The sequence below is a fragment of the Daktulosphaira vitifoliae genome, unplaced genomic scaffold (genome assembly GCF_025091365.1).
Source record: "Daktulosphaira vitifoliae isolate Bord-2020 unplaced genomic scaffold, ASM2509136v1 Scaffold_2, whole genome shotgun sequence".
NCBI lineage: Eukaryota > Metazoa > Arthropoda > Insecta > Hemiptera > Phylloxeridae > Daktulosphaira > Daktulosphaira vitifoliae.
In genome coordinates this window covers 19,685,189-19,711,375 of record NW_026099573.1, presented here as the reverse complement: position 1 = coordinate 19,711,375, position 26,187 = coordinate 19,685,189, and the positions used below count along the sequence as shown (strand labels likewise).

The following is a 26,187-nucleotide window of genomic DNA, read 5'->3' as shown; positions in this document are numbered from 1 at the left end:
GTAATAAGATACATTGTTGTGAGTTTATAAACACACTAACTGGCAATACAGAAATTATATCCATTACTAGTCATAATTGACAATTAACTCTCCGTGACTGTAACAGCGATGTCATAAAAAACTAAAAAGTAAAAAATAAATATAGTTTAAAAAAACTGAAAAACACGCTCTTAAAGTATATTGAACTAAAAAGTTCAAAATAATTTTAAAAATAAGCTTAAAACAATAATGAACGAAAAATACTAGTATTATTGTGATAAAAGCGTGGGTACTTTGTGCCATATTTTTCGTATATTGAGCGCCCACGACGCTTTTATCACAATAATACTAGTATTTTTCGTTCATTATTGTTTAAAATTATTTTGAACTTTTTAGTTCAATATACTTTAAAAGCGTGTTTTTCAGTTTTTTTAAACTATATTTTTAATACGTTAATATTGAAGACTGACTCAGCAAAATGGGTTATTAATGACGATTTTCATGATTATGTCGCAAAAAAACGGTATTAAACAAAATAAAACAAACGGCTTCATTAAATCCAAACGTGTATACAGTGATACTGCAAGATATTTAACCAAAAGTATGTTTAATAAGCAAATGATTAATAGAGAAATAATTTTTCGTTTGTGGTTGGTTTATTCTCCAAGTTTAGGAGTAGTTTTTTGTAGACCTTGTCGTATATTTCAAACATCTTTAAAAACACAACTTGTAACTGACGTATTTAATGATTAGAAAAATGCTGTTGACCGTTTAAGTTACCACAAAAAAAAAAATAGTATAGAGCATAGAGATGCTATTATTACCTTAAAAAAATAGAGCGTATTTATACTACATTGATTAAACAATTAGATAATAAGATCGAATATTGGAGAAATGTGTTAAAAAGAGTAGTTGAAACTATTAAGTCGCTAGCTTCCTGTGGTCTTCCTTTTCGGGGATGTGATTTGTGTTTTGGTCTGTACAAAATGGTAACTATTTAATGTCGCTCAAACTAGTCGCAAAATTTGATCCGTTTTAGCTGATCATATAGATCGTTTTTGGAAATAAAGATATCTACTTCGTATTTATCTCATGTTATATATAACGATTTTATTTTATTGAAAATGAAAAACTTAAAAAATAATATTGTTAGAGAATGTTGAAATATTTACCTTAGAAAACTAATACCAAAAGTTTTGATATTCAAAAATTAAATCGAAATTGAATTTTTTAAATTAACGTACACGTACGAGTATTAGTACTTGTGAGTTACACAGTGTACCACAAGAGGCTTTTATGTTAGCAAGTATGTGTTATTATGTTTGATAGATTTTAAGAAATAATGAAATCATCATGGTTTCTTTTTTTAAGTTTTCCCTTCCTTACCTTTAAGTATCTTTAATCTTACAAAATCCAAATTTAGGTAGTTTCTGTAGTAAAATTGAAAAAACTGATTTTCAACGACCTCCCTGTCCTTTTTTTAGTCATGACTATTATGTAAGCTGCTCTGTAACTGTTATAAGCATTCGACACAAATGAGTCACGAATTTTGTGGTTCTTTCGAAAACTGACAAATAAGCGGTCGCGAACAATAAAACTCTTGGATTCTTGTTAACCCTGTAGATATACAAGGAGCCGTCATATAAGTCTCTCGTCATGTGGTCGAATAAATGGTAGAGTTTCAAGAGTGAATTATATTCGGATGTATCTTCTTTATAAATTCACTTCCAATCGGACCTCATAGACCTTGGATTAATGGAAGGAAAACCCATCAGATGTTGTCATCAAATGAATACGCAGAAAGGTCACAAAACTATCAACGATGATGTTAGTAAAGCAACTACTGGAGGTAGTTTATACCAATCTATCACCACCAGCGTAGAGACCGGGTGATTGGTATTGGCTTGTGACGGAGAGAAATGTTACGATTCGGGCAACTGTAGAGTAAAGGAGAAAATTTCGGTATCTTTACTCAGTGTACAAAAAAGATTCATCCAGTCCTCGAGGCTGAAGATCAAAAACCACCAACAAAAGTATGCTATGATTATAAAAACCTGCATGACAGTGGTAGACCTGCAATCTCTGGAGATGTAGAAATCGAGCACTTGATACATCCGCATCTGCTGCTATTTGGGCCGTGCTACTGTAAGTTAGAGATAATTTCCTTTGATTTAAAGAGAAATTACAGTTTTTCAAAACTATGGCACTGATAACTTTAGATTAAACAATTAGTCACGTTTTGTGATCTTTTGGCGTACTTTTGAGAAAAATCAGTTCAGTTGCAGTAGAATAATCTTGTATACTGACTAAAAAAAAAATAATAATCATAATAAAAACATATCAAAGTAAATCCAATTAGATTTTCAGCTATATAACTAAATTAAAATAACATTTTGTTCATAATTTAGCTGCCCAAATTTCAGTTTTTTAATAAAAATCAATGGTTAACATAGAACATATTTTTAATTAGAAAAATTACATTGCATATTGTGTTGCAAGGGACGTATTTAGTGCAGGCACTAGATTTTGGGAAATCATTACTAAAATAATTATAATTTGTGGATCTCTTATGCCAAGATAAAATGTATTATAGTGGGAATAGATTTCTGTAGTAAAAATGATGTAGCTAAAATTTCTTTTTGTTTGGAGAGCGTAATAAAAAGATTTTTTATGTATATCCCTTAAAAACAAAACTTAGAGTTTTCCTTTTTAAACCATGAAATATACATTTTATCGTAATTTTGTTATGAACTAAATTAAAGATTTTATCATAAGATTTATTAATGCAATATTCAAATTAAAACTTTATTTAAATTACAAAAATCTGAATTTAGAGTTGATAAGAACTAAAATATAATTTTAGCAATAAAATTTTAGGACGTTTTTTTATTACCCATTCAACCGTGTAACGTATGACGAAAGAGGTGTTTGTGTCACTCTGAAAATTTACAAAAACACTTTGTGTAACATGCTTATCATATTATTAATTTTTAACTTCATTTACAGTGTAGAATTATACTCTATTGAAATAAGTATTGATCAAATATTGATATGTGTTAATTATCCACAAGACCATGTATCTATTATAGTTATTGTAAAAGTTTATAAAATAACACTTGTGGTATAATTATTGTAATAAATTAATTTGTATGCTCACTAAAAAACAAATTTTGACGATTATGCGTACATCTATAGCAATATTACACATAGTTGATTGCACAGCTATCTAGAATCAATGAAGAACAGTCATCAAAATTAGCTGATTGTTCATGTTTAGCTGTTAATACTCAATAATGTTTTTACGGTATTGTCTAATAACAGTTGTACTTTTACTGATTCAGGTTAGCTGTTAATGTATTAATTATTTAACATACAATTATAATAACCATTAATTACTTTTGAAGATTTTTTTTGTCTATCAGAGATAGTAAACTGACCAGTTGTCTGATTTTGCAATATTGTTAACAACAAATATATAATATTAATATTATTAAGTTAATGATTAAAATAAATACCTACATTTGTTTTATTATTATTTAATGTTTGTACTATCAAACTATTTTTCTAAAATTAATTTTAAATAAATTTTAATGTGATAAAGTGTACAATAGTATTAGATGTGTTTAATAAAAATTACTGAATAGAATCTTATGATTACTTCTATGCAGTGTTAAATAATTTTAGAATCATTTAATTCAAAATTAATTTTAAGGCCTACAATTTTTTATAATATAATAAATAAAATTATTTTATATATTATATAAAAATTTCTTTGAGCTAACAGGAGTATTAATTGTATATTTTAAGATTTAATTCTAATTCTTATAAATAAGTTGTCACTAAACTGTATGAATAACATGCTTAAGAAAAGCTTTAACAGAAATTATTTATAAGAATTAATTATAAATATGAACCTAGAATTCTGATCATATAAAATTGTATGGTACTTGATATACTCAACACTGTATATTATAGTGCCTTCCTGCACCCTCTTCCTGGATTCACCATTGCATCAAATGATAGTTTATTTTTGATAAAATCTTGAGAATTTTGTTACTTTATTAGGATTAAATAATGCTAATTTGAATTTGCTAATTTATATTATTGATTTTTTTATCTTATTTATAAGATTTATATAAAGCGATATAAACAAAATGTTTATATTATATATTAAAATGTTTATTTAAAAACACATTAAAAGACAAAATGAAACGCATACATTAATTTTTAATTTGATCTTAATTCATAATAAACATTTTAAATGAGAATTCTTGTTTACAGAATGATTTGGCTGTTCAAGATCAACATAAACACCCTATTGATGTTAATACTAACGTATCGAGAAACCGATCAAGATCAATTAAATTTCTTGATAAGAATTCTAAACTCAAGATAGACACTACGATTTCTTCAGAAAACACCACGAAGACTAAATTTAAGACTAAAAACAGTATTAAGGGTAGAAAAAAAACAAAGTCTGAAAATAAAGCCAGTACAAAGAATAAGACTAAAGTCAAAGTAAAAGATAAGATTAAAAGCAAAATAAGGAATAGGGAAATTACTAAAGATAAGATAACAATTAAGAGTAAAAAAAAACACACTAGGGCAAATGCTAAAGATAAAACCAAATCTAAAGTCAAGGATAATACTAATAGCAAAATTAAAGCCACAGATAAAATTAAAAATAGTCATAAAACTAGAACACAAAATCATTCTAAAAAGGGGTCAAATAGGAAACCAATTGTTGTTATGTTTCCTCCAAGAAAGGTAATTTATATAAATTTTAATTTGATATTACCCGACAAAAATATTATTAAAAAAATATATTCTGCATTCAGGCTTTTACCAGTTATACAATTATATTATATACATATTTATATACTATTTATCATAAACCACTCAATTACTCGCAGAAAAAAATAATTTTGAATTTTTTTTTGGTTACTTTAAGATACATATAATTTTTGAATTAAACAATAACTTTTAGAGAGAATGTTAAAAATAAATATTTATGTAATACGTTTTAAGTTCATTCCACATACATAGTTGATAAGTGTCAACTTAATTTTTTTCAAATAGAAGTATATAGTTTAGATGTTTTAATTAACAAAGACTTACTATCTTTATTTTATAACATCGAACATTTTTTATATTTTTAAATAAAAATTTTTCGTTTATTACTTAAAATTTCGATTTTTGAAGTTTAAATATATGTATTATATTGGAGTAGATTCAATGCCAAGTAGCTAATTTCTTTTTACGATGTCTACTATTATTACTAATAATATTATTACATTACTAATTAGTCACTATTAAATAATAATTAAGACCGGATTTAGGGATGGTAGGTAATCCGGGTCCTCATTAATGTATGAGCTTCACACGTGCAGAAAGTCTCCATACGCTGGTTGTCAGATTTTTTCAATAACATAAAATGGCAATTCAAAAGTTGAATAACTTCATATTTTCAACAAACATTTATTCAGAAATATATTAATAATTGTTTTCAGAAAAATAAAGGATATATACAAATTATTTTATTAACTTCGATGCGAAGCTGAGAAAGTATTAATTTTACCATGATGTGTTTATTATTTTTTTTGTTGTGTCTGTCACAACTTTTTCAAAGTTCTCACCGGATCGATTTATCTCAACGATACGTTAAAATTTTACAAATCGTGTCTAATTGAAGATTTTACCTTCAAAAATTAAAATTGTTTTCCTCGTTCCTATAAAGGTGAAAATCCCTCAAAAAATTACGATTTTTAAAATTGGTAAATTTTGACATTTTTTGTACTTTTTTTTTACTTGTATTTATTTAAACAATTTTAGAAAAATAACAACAAAAACGTTTCCATAAATTTATTGATGTGTATAAATAACAGATAAAAAAATTACTATACTAGAGAAAATCCGTATGGACTGAAAGCTGGTGATTTAACTAACTTGCGATTTATTTATTGTTAGTGAAATATTTCTGAGAGAATTAGCATCTTCTGCTATTTGAATTACTAATTTAAAATTTTCAATTGGTATCTTCATTGTAAATATATGTAAATTGAATTAAATGTGCGTAAGCGTAGGTCTATCGTCTTAGTTGGTTACAAAAACATTGGTGGCATACTCGCAGACATAAAACGAGTTGTACTTATTTCAGTACTATTACTGTTATTCATACAAAACGATAATTAACGGCAACTTTTTTGTTGTAATTTTTCTAAAATCAATTATTAATATGTGTTGCAGAAAATATGAATTTATTCGACTTTTGAATTGTCATTTTAAAAAATATTGAAAAAAACTGAAACCCGTGAATGGAAGCTTTTTTTACTAATGTATTAGAATGTTACTTTTAGCTTCTATGCGAAGCTGAGAAGGTATTGGTTTTACTATGATGTGTTTTTTTTTGTGTCTGTTACCACACCCAGAGAAAAACCTCGATCTGTATAATAAATTCATTGTTCAATTTGATAAATATATCATTACTATTGAATCAATGATATATTTATCAATATGATATTTTTTTTTCTTGTCTTGAACAATAATTATTTATAAGAATAGTTATTTTGTTCGTATTAATAAAATATTATCATAAACCCTTGATAAAATTTCTCTTTCAATTTTGATTGAGGTTTTTCTTTGGGTGCACTTTTTCTCAGCTCTCACCGAACCGATTTCTTTCAACGATACGTCAAAAGATCACAAATCGTATATAATCGAAAACATTACCCTCAAAAATTCAAAAAATATCCTTCGTTCTCCGTAAATGGAGGAAACCTCCAAAAAATTACAAATTTAAAAATCGCTTATTATCGAACGTTTTTAATTTTTTTTATATAGATACTTGATTGTTTTATCTACTATTTTGTATATTTTTTTTATAAATCTGACCTTTTACCTGCCTACAGGGGGGGATTTAAAATGACAACTTTTTCACAAAAAATTTACTTTTTAAAATTAACTTTTGAAAGTGTTCCAGAAAGTCTGACACTTTTATATACATCTTAAATTAAAGCTAATGTAATTTACATTATTACGGAAAAAACAAATTTTGGATTTTATTTTGTCTTCACGGTGAAAATAGTTACCAAATGCTATTTTTGTGTGAAAATTCTCGATTTTGTTTTTTACATTTTTAACTTTATAATGCTATAACTTATTGAAAAGTGTATGGATCAACACAATTTTTTTATGAGAAATAATATTTATATCCCTTTTCCATTCGACATACTTTTTTAAAATCGGACCATTACACTATATTTGGGGGGTCGGGGTTCAAATCTAAAAAATGCTTATATAAAATATAGAGCTTTCCAACTTAACTTTTGAAAGTGTTCCGGAAACTCTGACACTCTTATATGTATCTTAAATTAACCTCTATAATGTTTTTATGAAATAACGGGAGATATACCTTATGTTTACATTCTAGAACTCATAAATACAAGATGATCAGTTTATCATAGATCACTCGATTACTCGCAAAAAATTACAATATTGAAAAAAAAAAGTTGTTAATTTCTTATGATCACATAATTTTTTTAATTTATTAGCTATTAATTTCTTTTTTGGATCATCACATATAACTTAAATGGGTGTCAACTTTAGTTTTTCAAGTGATAAAATACATATTTAACTAGCTTATAAAGTAAAAAATAATATAAATAAAATAAAGACTGGTTGATTACAACTTTTGGACAAGTACTTCAGAGATTTCTCTCAATTTTATACCTAAGCTGGACGAAGAGTACGAAAGGGAAACGAAAAGTGATAAAAATAGAAGGGCACACTACTCATCTTCAGTTTTTATATTCAACCCTAAGGTTGAACTTAAAAAGTTTACGTAGCAAATATTTCCAGAATTACATGTAACCAAAATAAATATTTCAAAATTAATTATATTCTGAGAGCATTTGGGTAAATTGACTTATCATAATGTATTTTTTATTCTTACAAATATATTGAAAATGAAAATTTGAAACTAAGGTTTTTGATTTCTAAGTCCGTAAAATTGTTATATCTCTGATACATATGATTTAAGGTTTTAAAACATAATATATTTTAAAACATACAACATATATTGCATATAAGGATAAAGATTTTTTTTACTAAAAAAATTTTAATTTTATCGAAAGTAATATGTTTATTTATTAGAGAAAAAGACCTCATTCAAATGACATTTTTAACAATATGCTGGGAAATTCATCTCTTTTAGCGAAAAATTTAGCCAGAGGAGGCGTAGGTCTGATGCAATCTGGTCTTGACACGTATAATGGTATATCGACAAGCGCTTACAGCTTAGTCAGAAAAGGTTCAGGTGCACACAAAAATATGCACAATAAATTAAAAATTCCTGTAGTAAATACTGTAGCAAACATTGTTGATAGTGGAATAAACGTTATGTCTGAAGCAAACGATTTAAGCATTTTGGCTTCAAATATAGGCTTACAAAAGATAAGATCTAAGTTGGACAAAAAATCAGGAAATGCAGAAATAATAAAACTTCTATTAGAATACGCTGGTTAGTATATTTACAATAAAGTAAAAAAATAGTAATTTTAGAATGGAGAGACGATGTCTGTAGCCTAGTCCTTAACGCGTCAGTGCTCGATACCTACTGTATTGGATTCGAGATTTGGTCACTGGAAGCTCCGTTTACTGAGCGAGCGATCAGTTAAATAATTGGAGTCGCCATTTTTCTCTTAGGGGACACGGATTAACAACCGGTTCGAGAGTATTGATAATTAAGAAACCTCTTCTTCAATAGAGCTGCTATGGCTCTTATTGAGCCGTGTTACTGTGTATAATAATACTAATAAATCATTGATTTCTATTTTTATTTTTAAATAAGAGTAATAAGCTATTATATATCGCACCCCTAGATCTAAACTGTTGTAACTCAAAAAACCTCTTTTTTCACAATTCAAGAAAAACTGATATGAAACTTGTATGCTGTCATTCAAGTAAACTATCTTCTAGTGCTTTTTAGAGGAATCCAAACAAGATATAGTTACTACGGTTTTATTCTCATGTAGGTAATAGAATCAGAAATCCTAAAATAAACATCTCAAAAATCGCATTTTTGAGTTACAACAGTTTACATCTAGGGGTGCGATATGTTACTTAAATCGAACACACAATTTCTATAATATTTTAGAAGGGTTTATTATATTTAGTTTTACCTCCCTCTAATTTTTAGCTTTGATGCGAAGCTCATAATATTAATTATACAATGACGTGTTAATTATTATTTTTTTTTTTTTGTGCCAGTCACTACTTTTTCTCAACCCTCATAGACTAGATTTATTTTAATGATACGTCAAAAGATCAAAAATTGTATCGGGTTGAAGACATTACCCTTAAAATGTTATTGAATTTCCCTCATTCCCTGTAAATGAGAAAAATGAAATTCGAACCCGTTCATCAAAATAACTTTTTGCATCTTTTCTTAATTCTTTTAAAGGTGGAAAAAAATTAAACATTTTTTTGAGTCTCCTATAGTAATAAATATTTATTATATTAATTAGAAGGATTTTGTTATAATTTTGTGCATAAGAAAAGCTCTACCTTTATGTTTGACTTGGCCAATAAATTGGATTGTTTACAATGACTTGTTTTGATCTAGTGAAACTAGGAGATCTTGATCTACAAGTTATATAAGTATATTAGAAGGATAAATTAAATTAGCCCTCCCAAATTTTTTCTATTTAGTTATCTCGCAATTCGATAACCTATAGGTTCTATTATATAGTGTCCATAGAAGATAAAACTTTTTGTTTTCGTTAAAAAATTTTTTTATTAAAAATAGTAAAATCAATGAAGTTAGAGCGCATTAAAAAATGTTTGATTACTACTAATCAATATTCAACGATATTTTTACAATATCACTTATGGGTAGTCATAATAATTATTGACATTGATAAAGCGATAGACTTAACGATTTTTAATATAATTGTTAATTTATTATTGTTTAGGATTTTTTGCCTTAATATTATTTGGTTCATATAAAATTCTTATACTATCATAAATTACGTTTAACAATTTTGTGATATTATTCTTGTGGTAACTCCGCCTAGTCAAGTGTTACGATTATTATTTTAAAAGGATCCTAAATATTGGGTCAAACTATGGCCTAGTCGGACTTGTCCTAGTTTTACTTATGATTTCGTCCACTGATGATGTGTTGTTTAATTTCATTTTAATCAAGATATTTATGGTTATTTTTAAATAATTAAAAAATTAATTAAGGTCTGAATATTTGAATTGTAATATCAATTGAAACACTAAGAATTATATAAATATCTCGGCTATGATTTCTATTTATATGATTTATTACGATAAAAATACAAAACAAATAGTTGCGATTTTGAGTGATTTGATGTTTTGAAACGTTTGTTATGATAGTGATTTTAATCACTGACAGTTATCATTGTCCATAATTGTTATGATTATTATAATTTTCCCAAATATTTCATTCCCACCTTGTGCCGCAATCTCAATGTGCTCCCGTTTTTTTTTTTTTAATGGGTGAGCCGAAACAATTCTTTTTATATAAACACCTTACGCATTTCCCTTTCATTTTGTTCAAACTTTATTAAAAGTCTGACACTTTGCCAACCCACAGAAGGGATTCAAAATAGAAAATTTATATTTTAGATCAAACGGTACAGTCCTATAAGAAGGATAGGGTAATCACTCCATTTAACACTAATACGAAAAGAAAAATGATTTAAGTGTTAGTTATAAATATTTTCAGGGTAAATTTTTGCAACTTTTAATGACAATTCAATAAGTATATTAAATGGAAGGAAACCCTTTAAAAAAAAAATGTTCTAGCTACCGATGACTTATGATAAATTGTGGTAACGAAATACATAGTAATTTTTTAATAATTACTCGGTTTCTCATACAATAATAGTTAGGTTAAATGAATCATTTTTAATGTTTTTATTTTCATATATTATTAGATTTATTAACCATAGTAATTTTTCATACAATCTTTATACCTTATATGGATGTCAACTTTATTTTTTTAATGATAATATACATATTTAACTAGCTTAAAAATAAAAAATTAACTAATTAAATAATTGACTGGCCCATGACAACTTTATACCCATTATTTCGGAAGTTATAACTACATTTTATTTCCCTGTAGGTTGTGGTAGGAATTGACCTATTGAGTAACTTCTGCTTATTGTAAGAGACGATAAAAAAAGGTAACAGAGGGAAACAGTAACCACTACAACCGACTATTGACGATGGAAGGAATTAATGATAGCAGTTAGAAGTTTTTCAAGTACTGGCTCATCAACTGCAATATGTTTAAAAATAAATATACATTTTAATATTTTCGCAAAAATAAAAAATATAATTTTTGCAAGAAAATCTTATAATTAAGTATGACTTAAAAAAATTGTGATTGCAAGGAAGACAGGAATACTTCAATAATTAAATGTTATATCCAAAACATGATAATATAGTTATTCGTGTAAGAATATATACATAGTATATCATGTTAGTTATACAAATAATGACAATAATACTTTGCACGAAAGCACTTATGTGAAGAAACCAAATTAATATAATTCTGTAAGTGGTGCGCACAATGGACCTATAGATCGAAGTGCATGGTTAGTTCTTACCCACCTCTCCAACAACTAAAGCTAAATAACCTAATTTCCTAAGAAAAAAGCGAGACTATATTGAATTAAAAGTTCCCCCTTATATAATTAACTTTAAGCCTGTTAATGCTAATCATCTTTCAGAAAATAAGTTCTAATTCTGAAGGTATAAAAAAACGAGTTGTATTAGTGGCGGTTCGTGGCTTGGACGACCAGACGATCGCACCCCTACTAAAATTAATTAAAAGAAGAAAATCAATTGTATACAAATTTTTACTAAATATAAAATATACATAATAAAAATATACATTTTTATTATGGTAATTTATTTTTAGAATTAAGTGCTCGGCGTTATCGGTTGCTATAATAGTATAATCGCTATTATTATTACTTTCATTTCTATTTCCTACTGCAACCTTTAAAAAGTATGTATTTTGTGTTTTTTTTTTTATTATATTTAAATTGACAATTTTTTATACCTATGGCTAGCGGTCATTTATATTCAAAGTCGAATTCCCAACACCAGCACCCACGAACCGCCACTGAGTTGTATTAATAGATGTTACTATAATAATCTATTTTTCATTAAAAGGATCAAAAATTAAAGGCTTTAATAAGAAGGGGACCAACACAACTCTATTCGAAGACGTCAATACAATCGCTAATTATATTATCAAAGATGACGAAATTACTGACCTAATTTCACAATTAATTCAAAAATTCACATCTGATGACGACGTCATGGCCAGTATAATACGTATCATTATGAAAGTAATGGCATCTAGTGAATCTCTTGGGTGTATTTTGGACAGATTGCCATTATCCGATTCAGATATACGCATGGTATTTGACTTGTTTGTTGGTCCAAGTGGTCAAACTGCATTAAATTCCATTGCAACTATTTTATCGGAATTAACTGGACCAGGTTCAAAAGCCTTTTTCGAATCACTAATGGGAATGGCCTCAATGTTTAAAGGGTAAATTTTACTGTATGACCAAATTATTTATTTGGAATACAAAATTAATAATATTAATCATTGGTTTAAAAAATGTAGCTTAGACTACACAATACACAGCGAGTAAATGATATCTATTAAATTGTATGTTAGAACAATGTATAATTGAACGACATTCCATATTTATTCTATCTTTACCAAAAACGAAGCTGTTTTTAAATAATTTGTGACTCTTTATTTTACTGAAATTTACTATACCAATTTTCTTAAAAGTATCTTTAGAAATGAGCATTGTTTTGTTGATAATAGTTTTCTTCAATGCCTTATATCTTTTTCTTTATTTTTAATATAGTCGGTAACGCGGCAGTGTTAGACGCGCACTGCCTCGGGTTCGAAACTCGGTCACGGACGGCTTCATTTGCCGAATGAGAGATCAGTTCGGTAATTGGAGTCGCGGGAGATTATCATTTCCGCCAAACTAATTTTCTACCTGTCTATCTACTAAAAAGTTTGAGAACCATTTAGTTTTATCTATGGGTCACCACGACAATCCAGTATCGGTTTTAGCATATGGTCAGGTTAGGTAGCTGCCAGTACCAAATTGTTTGGTTTTTATTGAATGTTACGTTCAGGCCTGTATTTAAGATTTAAGTTCTCAGTGAGTGGTGGGCCACCCCTGTATATATAACAAAATTCAAATATTAATAATAAGCTTAAAAAATATCTAATACGTGTAATAATATAATAAAAAATAGATCTATGATCTATAAATTTTTTGATAGTTGTTGAAAACTATTTTCACAAATTCAAATCGGCTAATTTCATTGTTATTAAATTTATCAATTGTCTCTTTTGTTTTTCTGAAACGGATATCAATTTTATTCCGTACCTTTTTTGAGACTGCATTATCAAAACTATATATTTTAATGTAATTATAAGACTAAATATTTTCTATTAAAATTCGTAAAAATATATTAATAGAAGGATGCGCCTTAAAAATTGTTCATTAAAATCTGAATGAAATGATTCACAATTATCAATGCACTGCTATCTAATAACAATAAAAAAATAGTAAAAAGTTCGATTAAATGAATAGTAGATAATTATTATCGGGTTATTTTGGCAAATATTTTAACCAGTGGTTCTCAAGCTTCTATTTATAGATATGTATAAACTATCGTTTGGCCGAAACAAAAAACTTACCTTATCAGATTTGATGGAAACGATGAACGCCCAGAGTTGCCATTCTTCTCTCCGGCGACGGACCAACTAACCGTCCCGGTGTATAAATGATTAAGAAACCTCCTTTTTTCGGGGAGGCCGCCATGGCCCTTAATGGGCTGATAAAGCGATATAATAATTATTTTTAATTGTAAGCCTCGACATTAGGGATATAGATTTTTTATTATTTTATTGATTGAAATAATTTACTCTTAATGTTAGGTTATGTAGAGAAAATTTGAGATAGAGTAATATCTCTAATAAATTAACAATTAAGAGCTATTCAATTTTTGAGTTCATTATTAATTTATATTTCACCCCAAATATACAATTGTTAACTTACACGAAAATATTAATATTTTATTAGGACTAAATATAGATATATTCGTTGTAATATATAAAATTAACACCTTATCACAATCACATTTACACAATTTTTTTAGTTAAAATCTCGGTGATATTTATTATCAGGTTACTTATAATATCTTTTTTTGGGCATATATATAGTTTAGCTCTCACATGACTTTAAGATCCTTGTTAGGGCGAGCGGTGTATTAAAATTCAATAACAGAACGCTCTATATTTTTAATTTGTTAATTGTACTTTAATTTTAATAATATTTAATATCCAAACAATAAACAAAAAAGATTGACATAAATTACTATTTAAAACACATATTCAATCTGACATAATAAATAATTCAAAAAAAAAACTAGGAGCGCGTCGTCTTAGTTTTGGCGGTGGAACGTACACTGACGGGCATACCAAAAGGCCGGCCGACTATTATTAGATAACAAAAAAAAGATTATGTTATATATACATAGATTGTCAACATACCGGCCACCATTTTACCATACAGGTAAAATAATAATAATAATAAAAAAAAAACTAAATAATTAAAATAACATTTGAAAAATAATAATAATTAAATAAGTAAATTAATATTACAATATTCGAATTTACAAAAAAAAAAACAAAAATTAAATTAATAAAAATACTTGTTTAATTAATTGAAAGACAATTCTATTTTACATAATATATTTAATGCACAACATTCTACAACTTGACTCTTCATCGAGTGGCAAAGGGCATAAGGTTCGGACTACCCTCTTGAATTCCCCTCTATCTGTTTCCACCATAGCTACTCTGGCAATGTTGTCATTCCCAAAAAAAAATCATCGAAATTCTTCCTAGCCTCCATTGAAGTGGAGACAAGTTACATTCCTTTATTAGAATAAATCACCTTCTTTGGGAACAGCTCCCGCCGATTTTGTCCATTTTGCCCTATATTGAAGCGTAGACAAATATTAGGTTTGCCATCGATTCCAAACTTGCTGTGTCAACTGAGTTACCCGCTGCCATCGTCTCAGACGATTAGGAGTTATTTTTGTTAAGTCCGGTTCGGGTATTTCCGTCAAAGAACCACCGATCAAAAAATGAGCAGGAGTTAATGCATTTAAATCAGACAGATCAGTAGATAGGAGCGTTATAGGCCTAGAATTCAACCATGCTTCAATTCGCACAAGATCGGTATATAATTCTTTGTAACTTAATGAGGCCTCACCAAACGATCTTGTTAAATGTTTTTTAACGGATTTCACGGAATTTTCCCATAGACCGCCGAAATGTGGACTGCGCGCTGGTATAAACACCATTTGACACCGAGGGCAGCAGAGCAGCGGTTTACAGCTTCCACGTGTTCCTTAGACTTGAACAGCTCTATTAATTCCTTTAATTTTCTATTCGCATGTACCATAATTGTGGCATTATCTGAGTACATGTATTTATTCATTCCTCTGCGGGCCCAGAATCTCCTAAGCGCATTTAAAAACGACTCCGTTGTGAGATCGCTGACGAGCTCTAGGTGAACCGCCTTTGACGAAAAACAAACAAACAAAGAGACGTACGCCTTTACCATAGGCGAGTTTTTTCTAAGTCCACTTTTTATATTGATTGACCCAGCATAATCTACGCCTGCTGCAAAAAACCACGTTTGAACACACCCACGCGTGAGCTCGGTAAGTTACTCATAATGAGCTGGTACACGTTCGGCCTCGAACGAAAACAAGCGATGCATTGATTTACCGTGGATCTGGAAATATTTCGCCCGTTCAAAGGCCAATATTTTTCTCGTAAAGACGACAACAATGCTTGTGGTCCAGCGTGTAGCAATCTTATGTGCTCGTTTTCAAAAATTAATTTAGTTAGCTTGGACTTTGATAGTAGTAGTATTGAATTTTTTTTGTCCCTACTCGCGACAACCGAATTATTTAACCGGCCACTAACGCGTATTATTTGCTGCTCGTCTAAAAACACATTTAATTTATTGAGTTGACTGCGACCACTAATAAAAACACCTTTTTGCAAGCATGTTATTTCTTCGACGAAATGTTTTTTCTGCTCTAATTTAATAAGCTTAATTAACACTTCCCTTATCTCGGATTTACTGACATTGATGGAATTTAATTTAGACGGCGATTTGAACCGTATTATATACGAGATTACTCTTAATAACTTTGGTAGCGACGAAAATCGTTCAGTTATTGACGACTCTTGATTTTTAGCTACTACAACCATAACATTTTTCTTTTCTTCCACACACATGTCATAGCTCCTTGAAATTTTAGGCCACATGGGCGATTTTTGCTGCAAGAACTCAGGGCTTTGCCACCACAAATTATTGTCTAGTAACATTTTTACGTCACACCCACGTGAAATAAGATCAGCTGGATTTTGTTTGTTTGATTGACATGCTTCCATTGATCAGCCGCACTATTTTCTTGGATCTCGCCAACCCGGTGGGCGACAAAGGTTTTCCAACGAGTTGGAGAGGAGCTCAACCATGCTAACACGATGGTCGAATCAGACCAGTAATACGTATTATTTATGTTTATTCGGAGACACGAGACGATTTTTCAGAAGCTGACTCTCTTTTAATTGCCTCTATATCGTAAATAGCCTTTGTATGAGTTTGAATTATAATTTTTTCATTATTGAAACGGTCGTTAATACATTTCCACGCTTATTTGTAATTATTTTCAGTCATGATAAATTACTGGATTGCTTTCGCAAGCTTTCCCTTTTAAGGCCTTTTTTAAATAAAAGAATTTTTGTATGTCGGGGATTCCTGGCTGCGAGTCGATAAAGGCTAAAAATGAATCACTGAATGTGGACCAATTTTTGTATTCACCGTCGAAATCAGGTACTTCATAATTTCCTAATCTCAAGAATGGAGCCGCATTATTGTTTGGTACTGGCAAATTGGCTAATTGTTGGGACCAAGTCGCACTTTCTCGCTTATTTACCTTGTTGTATTTTTCCATCACTGTGCTACATTAAGCAAGTGCTTTGAAATAATCATTTTCAAAGTTATCTCTATATTTTTCGTCATCTTGTTCCGACGACTTATCTTCGATTTCGGACTGTAGTTTTTGAAACTCGTCCCAGCTTTCTTCAACCTTTTGCTTTTGTAACTTTAATTGTTCGATATCGCTATCATTGTTGAAATTTTTGAGATAGGTCATAAATTTGGTTAGCTGAGACTTTAACACCCCTCTTCAGCTGCTTGACTTCTCTGCCAGTATTGACAGCTGCGGATGATAACAACACTTTGTACGCTTTAGCTATATTTGGTTACAGCCAGTAATTCCGTTTTCTTTGTCCGAATATAGCACCTACGCGTCGATTACGTACGAACTCGCGAAACACTATTCGAACTAAACGGGAACTAAAAAACGAACGAACTAAATTTATTATTTACTGAAATAGCACCTATTAATGCTAATAATTATTAGACAGTTCAATTTTAAACAATCGTGTTCGTAAGGACCAAATGATAGGGCGAGCGGTGTATTAATATTCAATAACAGAATGCTCTATATTTTTAATTTGTTAATTGTACTTTAATTTTAATAATATTTAATCAAAACAATAAACAAAAAAAATTGACATAAATTACTATTTAAAACACATATTCAATCTGACATAATAAATAATTAAAAAAAAAAAGATCTAAGAGCGCGTCGCCTTAGTTTTGGCGGTGGAACGTACACTGACGGGCATACCAAAAGGCCGGCCGACTGTTATTAGATAACAAAAAAAAGATTATGATATATATACATAGATTGTCAACAATCCTTATCCCACAAAAGTCATTAAAGAGCTCAAGTCAGTCATCGGAAACGGGCGTAGGTGATCCCAGAATTCGTTATAATTTTTGTGTGTAAAATGCACACTATTTTGAACAACGCCAAAAAATTGAACTTAAAGACAAAACCAATAGAGGCATCTGAATTGATAAAATTACAATCTTAGTTAAAGGTACTCTTAATTTGAGTATTTTCTTTTTTTAAATTGTTAACAAAAACTATATTAGAAAAACTTTTAATGGAGTGTGCATGATCTAATAACAGTCTTATATACAAACTTTTAAGTGCCATAACATTTTTACTATTATTCACCATTTTTTTTTAATCAGAATAAAAAAAAATCGTGTGTGAGGTTAATTATATTTTTACCGTTTTGAATAACATTTTTTTTAATGATTCAATATTTATTCTTTTGTTTTAGAGGCCAATCAACTTTTAATCCATTATCATTATTAAGTTCTGTCACAGGACTATTTAAAAAAAATACAAATGAACCTTCTAACAATACACAAGATAAACCAGAAGACAAACAAAAAGAAAAAAGTGACACTCAAGATAATATTTATGGACAAGGAGATGATAAATCAGTACCTGTTGCAGGTGATAATGTACAAAACCTCGAAAATGAATTTGGAGATTGGTTTGACTAATGAAAGTTACATTTTAACTCGGACAAGCAAATAATATTTAATTATAATAGTATTGAATTTTATAGTTAAAAATTGATAATTTACAACTTAAATATAAATTTTTTAAAAGGTTAAGTGATAATCTACACTGAAAATTGTTTATAAAGTATACTTAAGAGATGTTTATTAAACAATATTTCTGATTCATTTGACCCAAAATTTGTTTGACAAAGTAACAGGTATAGTATATTAAATATCAAAAATCAAGAAATATTAACAGAATTTCATAGTTAATACATAAATTATTTAAAATCATTATCATTATTAACTTATTGTTAATATTCTAATTATATCTTTTGTGTTTATTTAAAGAATGATAATTATTTTCTGTAATTTTTAAAGATTTATAATAATTCAAAAACTTACTGTTATATTGTTACATACAATATTGTACAACACAAATCATTGTATTGTATTGTGAACAACATACTGTAATCATGTATTATTAGACATATAGATAAAGAGAGCATAAGCCCAAATATGTTTACCATGACCCTTACCTAGCTTCTCCAAATTCAATTTATATTTATTTATACAAGTATAATTATAGTGACATGTATAAAATGATCTATTTTAATAATATTTAGTAAGCACTATTTTAATTAAAAAAATATTATGATCATGAAATATCATTTCTGATGTTGAGCGACCAAAAAATGTTCATTCGAAAAGTATTCGGATAGTAAAAATATTTTATAGTTTATGCTAAAAATAAACTATACAGCTTATTGAATACTATTCGATAGTTAGAAATATTAAAAAATGTCCTTCACTAATAATAATTTATTTTGAGTATTCCTAATGATCTTATTATAATTAAGTGCACTTAATAAAAATTTTAGGTAGAACTATTCGAATATTTTTTAAACCCATACGGTAGCAGTAGTAATATAAAGTATGAATAAGGACCCCCTCAACCCACAAGATGTGGTTTTACCCTGCCATAGGTAGACGGGAGGTGTAAACGGCTGGTGGGATATGGTGAACGGCATAGGGCCTCTCTTCCCAAGGTTAAGAGTATAATGGAGGTGCTTCTCTCATGACAGATATCACAAGTATGGGGGTTAATCTACATGTGGGGGTACATAAGAAGAGGGGCTATGAAAAATGAATAATTTTTTAGAAATTATTAAATTGCAATTAATAAGCAATTATGAGTTAAAAATGTTTAAGTGGTGAAGGAATGGGTTAGTTTACGGGGATATGTGATCTGTAATTTATTGATCCCCCAATGAAAATATGTCATTTTTCCGCATAAATGAGCGTGAAATCGTTGATAAAGTCACAGTGTCATCAAAAACCATCAGCTCTATGAAGACTCTATTCTATGAACAATATGGCTGCCTAACCTGTAAGAAAACAGCGCTACATTTACATCGCACCAACACCGCCAGCCGATGATTGACTCAAGTAGTTACACTATTGCGTGCAGCGACAGAAAATTTTTACAAGTGGGCCTGAATCCAAAGGATGACTTCAATGTTACGGTATGCATTATTACTCCTTCACGATATATTAGTATGTCAGCAAACTATTTAAATATTATTTACGACATGATGGATTATTGAAAATAATTTATTTTTTATAGCCTATGTAATTAGCTATTCGGTTGCATAAAAACAATTCGAAAATGCCCATTACTAATAAATATAATAACCCAAATAAATAAATTATATTTTATCAAAAAAAAAGTCTAATCTGATAAATATAAAAATACAGTATAAGATAAAAAGGTTGAGACAATTATAGTTATAAAGTTCCTGACAACTCAAGAATTTGTTTTTCGAGAAGAAAATCAAATATTTGGATTGCAAGTTAATGGCAATTATTTAGAATGTTAATAAATAACTTTAATTTGTTTCTAGAGCAATAAAAGAATATAGGTATGCAGGTAAAATAAGTGTTTTAAATTTATATTTTTCTTTTAATTTATCAACCAATATTTAAAATAGATTTTTGATTAATGGAAAGATAAATAAAAAATGTAAATGTTAAACTTTTTATAGAATTAATTTCTACTATTGTTTTCGAACTATGAAAATGCAAACAATTTTATAATGTGTAAGTTCGAATAAAATAATCGTGAACATTTTCAGTTCGTGAAATTAAAGTCTTTAAGTTGATAAAAATATTGAAGAATGTTTTATGGAAAAGTAAAATATTTCATTTAAATTAAAATAGTGCATTGTTTCATTAACGTGAAATTTGTCTTCTAGAAACTCAATAATTTACTAGAACTTTTGCTATAATTTGTTGATTTAAACATTATAAAAATATCAACTCATTTGGTTAAAAAAATAACATGTCTCCAGATATTTTAAAATAAATCCAAGGCTAAATCGACAAGATAAAAATATGATTTATTGTTGTGTTATATTTTTTAAAAATTAATAAAAAATTGTTATTTAACGAAAATTTATAATATTATTTAATATATTTTTAAATAAAATCAGTAATGAATTTAATGAGTTTAGTCTCATTGCTATTCTTATTTATTTTAATAAAATATAAAAAGTATTTATGAACAAATAAATAGAGATATTATTTTTCTTAGGTAGAAAATTATAATTTTCTATTTTTCTGCTATTATAGATAGAAATATTTCTCTTAATTACATATATCTTAAAAACTTTACTTTAAATTTCACGGAGATTTAATAAATTTAGTAAGAGTTTTTTTAGCTTCGATGCGAAGCTGAGAAGGTATTAATTTTACTATGATGTGTTTTTTTATTTTTTTTTTTTGTGTCTGTGAACGCTCAATCTCAGCTCTCGCTGGACCGATTTTGATGAACAATATGTCAAAAGATCACAAATCGTANTATATATTCAGAGACGCATAAAAAGAGAGGAGTGGGTACTAGTTGGGGAGAACCTGAAGTATAAAACAACCTTTTTATTAGTGTTAAAAAATATAATAGATTGAATCGGTATGCGGCCATTTATTATTAACAGGAATCACAATATTAAGTTTACTATTAAAATAAAATAAGTTTATTTTATCTTACCAAAAGTTTAATAAGCTGCTTAAACGTTAAGATTGACAGTAAAAGTGAAATTAATATAAAAATATGTATAATTGATGGCACGTGGGCGTATGTAAGTCACAAATAAACACCGACTTGTCTCGTAATGCTGATCCCGTCTACGATGAATAAGACAATTTTTTTTTTTTATAAGTCGTAGTTTTTGTGACGTTTCACTGCAGATAAAGAACTTGAGAATATATTAATTAACTTCCCTTTAAATAATTAATCATTTTCATTTAGATTTTTTACAATAGTGCAATTTCAACAAAATGTTTGTGCATCTAACTTAATTTAACCCTCCTTAAAAATATGTCTATATAAAATAAAAAATAATTTTTATAATTTTAGAGGGAGCTGCAATAGAATTAGTGAAACTAAGCCCCTTTAAATATTCTCCTCAAATTGCACCTATGATTATTTGTTAAAAAAATCGTAAATGTATTTAATAGTAAATAGAATTTCTATTAAAAAATTTAATTATTTAATTTAATTAATTATTAAAGTTAACTTACCAAAAAACACAAATATGATATTTAAGAATTATTGATTTTATGATGGATGAACATTTTTAAGGTATTTGAAACTGTAATAACACAAAAGTTTTTATTTAAATATAGAAATTCACTTGCGTCCATGCATTCAGTATATGTAAATATACACTGTGTTATATATGTAATGAACATAAAACATAAAGTAGATATTTATAAATTTTTTCATTTTATTAAAATATTATGAATGAACATTTTAAATATTAATACTTAATAATGCGGTCATTAAAAAGCGTGTATGTATAATGTTGTAACATATATTTAAAAACAGTTATTAGAAATATATTTAAAATTTAACCCAATGATATGATAAAATAACGGAATCACATATACTCTGAAAATATTTTTTTTTTCAGTTCAATAAATTCGTTTACTGTTTCAGTGTATGATTTTTTTTGGTGATCTAATTCGAAAACGTATGTTAACTCAGGTCGTGTTACAGATTGGTATACTCTATTGTAATTCCATTGAAATTCTTTCATTTTCGGGAAAAATGGTCGAGACGATACACAATAATCAATGACTTTATTTTGATAAATATTTTTAAGCTCGTTTAGTAAATTTAAAACATTTTTCATAGTGATCTTTTGTTTATTTTCGAAAAAAGATATAATTTTCGATGTTTCTTTACCTAGCGACCCATTTAACATCATTTTGAGATTTTGAGCTATTTGATTGTTAATTTTCTTAATTACATTTAAAACTGCATATTGATTTTTGTATTTATTTTCCATCTCTCCAATAGAAAACGACGAAACGTCAGCTTTTGGCATTTTAACAATTTCATAAGCGTAAGTGTACAATAGAGACAACTGTTTATTTACCCTGTGTTGGTAAGCTAAGTTCAATATCTCATAAGCATATTTAATTGATTTTTCGTCATTTTTATTGAGTGCATTAAAGACTACATCTCCCACTGTCAAATCATATTCACTTATACAGTCCTCAAATGGAACTTCAATTTTTATATATTCGTAATTTTTTAATTTTATTATTTGTTCAAGCGACAGTATTGAATCAATTGACTTAATACTACTTAGAACAATACACATAATAGAAAACAACATTTTCCTAAATTTTATTTTAGTTTTATAATAAAACTGTTTTATCAAGTACTAATAAGACGTTGAAAATGATTTAAAAAAACCAACTGAAATATTTATTATTATATATATGCTACCAATATATTAAGAAATATATTTTAAATCCGGTATTGATTTAGCTTTGTAAAAAAAAAGTCAAAGTATATTAATTATTTTTTGTAATATTTAAAAAATTGCGAATACTTAAATATAATATAAATTAAACTATAGACATATAATAAATAATTACTATTTAACATTAAGTGAATTTTAGATTGTTTATCTATTTATTTAATGACAAAATATACCTTTTAGTTGACAATATATGGTTTATAAATTTATTATTATCCAACATTTGAAAATCTATAATAATTCATGTCTATTAATATTTGAATAATTTTATAGTCAACGAAAGTCGATAACGGTCTCAATTTTTTTATCACATAGCTAGTTAAATATAAAGGTCCCATTTAGGAAAATAATTTTAGATTTATTTGGTAAAATAAGGTAAACTCATAAATTTTGCCGAAAATACTCAAAATTACAAGTCCGGTATTAACAATTCATTTATTTTGAAAAATCACAAAGTTTTATTGAACATATTTTAGAGTTTTGTTTGAACTAATGAATATTTTCTCATTTTAGAGAAGATTATAGAGATTTTATTAAGATCACAGTAACTTTTTTAAATAGAGTGCGGCCTAGAGGGTATTATTTAGAGCCCCGGCAGCGATTCATCATACTCTATGGATGTCGAAAGAGCTTTACGTTCTTAACATATTTATTTTTCATGGAAAATTCAAATTAAATGATAAAGATTTTAACTAAATTTTAAGTATATATCTTTCGTAATTAATTTAAATGTCAAAGATTGGTGTAATGCACAAATTGCTGCTCCCTCACCTCGACAAGATTTAGAATTTTTAAAAAATTTACGAATACAAAAAAATATATAAAAACCCAGCACAGGGGGGTCGCGGCATAGTTGGATCAAGTATAATAATATCTGACAGTGATTATAATCACTATAAAAAAAAAACGCTTCGATGCAAATCTTTAGANTAATCACTATAAAAAAAAAACGCTTCGATGCAAATCTTTAGATAGTGTTTAATTATCTAAAAATATTTTTTAAAAATTGCGAACTATTTATCGTATTTAAGATCAGAAAACATTTTTAATACAACATACAATATTATAAATTACTTGAAATAGTATAAAAAAAAATTATTTTCAAAAAAAAACTATTGCCACACTTTCTTATCTCATAAAAATTTCTCTAATGTGTTTAATTGTTTTTTATAATTTAATAATATTTCTTTAGTTTTAAATATTCAGTGAACATTTTAATAGAGGTACCAAACTATGGTTATTGAGTTACATTAAAGCCAATTATTGATAAACCTGTTCAAATTTTTCCTTCCTTCTTCAAATTAAGTAACTAAACATAATTCTCAGCCTATGTAATTACTTCAACAAATGTAATAAAGAAATACTTTTGAATTTTTTTAATTTTAAATAATACATATACCACGAGGAAGACACGGAATTTAAAGCATTTATAAAGCTAGTTTTTTCAACATTAAACATTTTACATTTATTCAGAATTTAGTTATTATGGTGTAGTGTAACAGAGTCATCTGCCAACGCAACCTCAATAAAATATTCCAATTTAAAATATAAATAAAATACAAATTTAAAATATTCCAATAGTTCTATATGACCTACAGTATCCTAAATATTTAGTACCAAGTATGATAAATTTTCATTAAAATGGGTGTCTGGGAAGTAAGCCAAACAATTTTTTTTAATGCATTAAGCCCCGACATTGGTCATAAGTTAAAAATCGATAAAACAATTTTTTTTTTTTTACAAAATTATCTAAAGAATAATATAATTATGAATATATTTACAACATTTTGTTTATGTGAAAATTTTTGTATTTATTTTAACTTAAAACAACATATGTAACACGCTTAACAGTTGTTTAGAAATATATGAACTATTTAATAACCAAAAGAAATAAATGAAAAATAATTTTTAAGAATTGATCAACAATATGTGTTGTAGATGTTTTGTTAAAAAAATTTAAAATTTATTTTAAAAAAGTCCAGCACAGGGGGGTCGCGGCACAGTGGTGACGTGGCATAGTTGGATCAAGTATAATGATATCTGACAGTGATTAAAATCATTATCAAAAAAAACGCTTCAAAGCAAACCTTTAGATAAAGTTTAATTTTAAAAAATTGGTGGATTATTCCAAAAGCTACATGATCTGCTATTTCCTTATTTATATCCTGATTAAGATAAAGTATGTCGAATGAAAAAGGGATTATTAAAAAATAGTATTTCACATAAAAAAATTGTGTTAATCCATACACTTTTCAAAAAGTTATAGCATAATAAAGTTAAAAATGTAAAATACAAAATTGAACATTTTCACACAAAAATATCATTCGGTAGCTATCATCACCGTGAAGACCAAATAAAGTCCGAAATTTTTTTTTCCATAATAAAGTAAATTACATTAGCTTTAATTTAAGATATATATAAAAGTGTCAAACTTTCAGAAACATTTTCAAAAGTCAAGTTGAAATAGTTAATTTTTTGTGAAAAAGTAGTCATTTTGAATCCCCCCCTGTAGGCAGGTAAAAGGTCAGATTTATAAAAAAAATATACCAAATTATAGTTATTTTATTGATTTGGTCATTTTTAAAAAAGTTATGACAGTTTTAACAAAAAAAAAATGAAAAAAATTAGCGACTTAAATTTGTAATGTTTTTGGAGGTTTTCCACATTTACGGGTAACGAGGGAAATTTTTTCAATTTTTGAGGGTAATGACTAGATACGATTTGTGATCTTTTGACGTATCATTGAAAAAAATCGGTTCAATAAATTTAAATTGCGTAAAAGA

At 27.6% G+C, this 26,187-nt stretch overlaps 1 protein-coding gene across 2 annotated transcripts; it reads left to right on the top strand.

The window, feature by feature from the left end:
* The first annotated feature begins 3,179 nt into the window (after nucleotides 1-3,179).
* On the top strand, nucleotides 3,180-20,490 carry LOC126897765 (uncharacterized). Of its 2 annotated transcripts, XM_050671619.1 has the most exons (6): nucleotides 3,180-3,320; nucleotides 4,261-4,746; nucleotides 8,131-8,497; nucleotides 12,193-12,577; nucleotides 18,347-18,624; nucleotides 18,685-20,490. In XM_050671619.1, exons 1-5 carry the CDS (start codon nucleotides 3,273-3,275, stop codon nucleotides 18,573-18,575), a joined length of 1,515 nt encoding a protein of 504 aa, XP_050527576.1. In that variant the 5' UTR covers nucleotides 3,180-3,272; the 3' UTR covers nucleotides 18,576-18,624; nucleotides 18,685-20,490. The 2 variants fall into 2 exon arrangements, with proteins under 2 accessions (XP_050527576.1, XP_050527575.1); XM_050671618.1 differs by having other exon boundaries at nucleotides 18,347-20,490.
* The last annotated feature ends 5,697 nt before the right edge of the window (nucleotides 20,491-26,187 follow it).

Excerpts from the sequence above, each read along its gene's own strand:
- LOC126897765 (XM_050671619.1), top strand. The coding sequence starts at position 3,273 with ATGTTTTTACGGTATTGTCTAATAACAGTTGTACTTTTACTGATTCAG. Across the intron at positions 3,321-4,260 it reads TTGTACTTTTACTGATTCAG|AATGATTTGGCTGTTCAAGA; the intron begins GTTAGCTGTTAA and ends TCTTGTTTACAG. Across the intron at positions 4,747-8,130 it reads TTATGTTTCCTCCAAGAAAG|AGAAAAAGACCTCATTCAAA; the intron begins GTAATTTATATA and ends TTTATTTATTAG.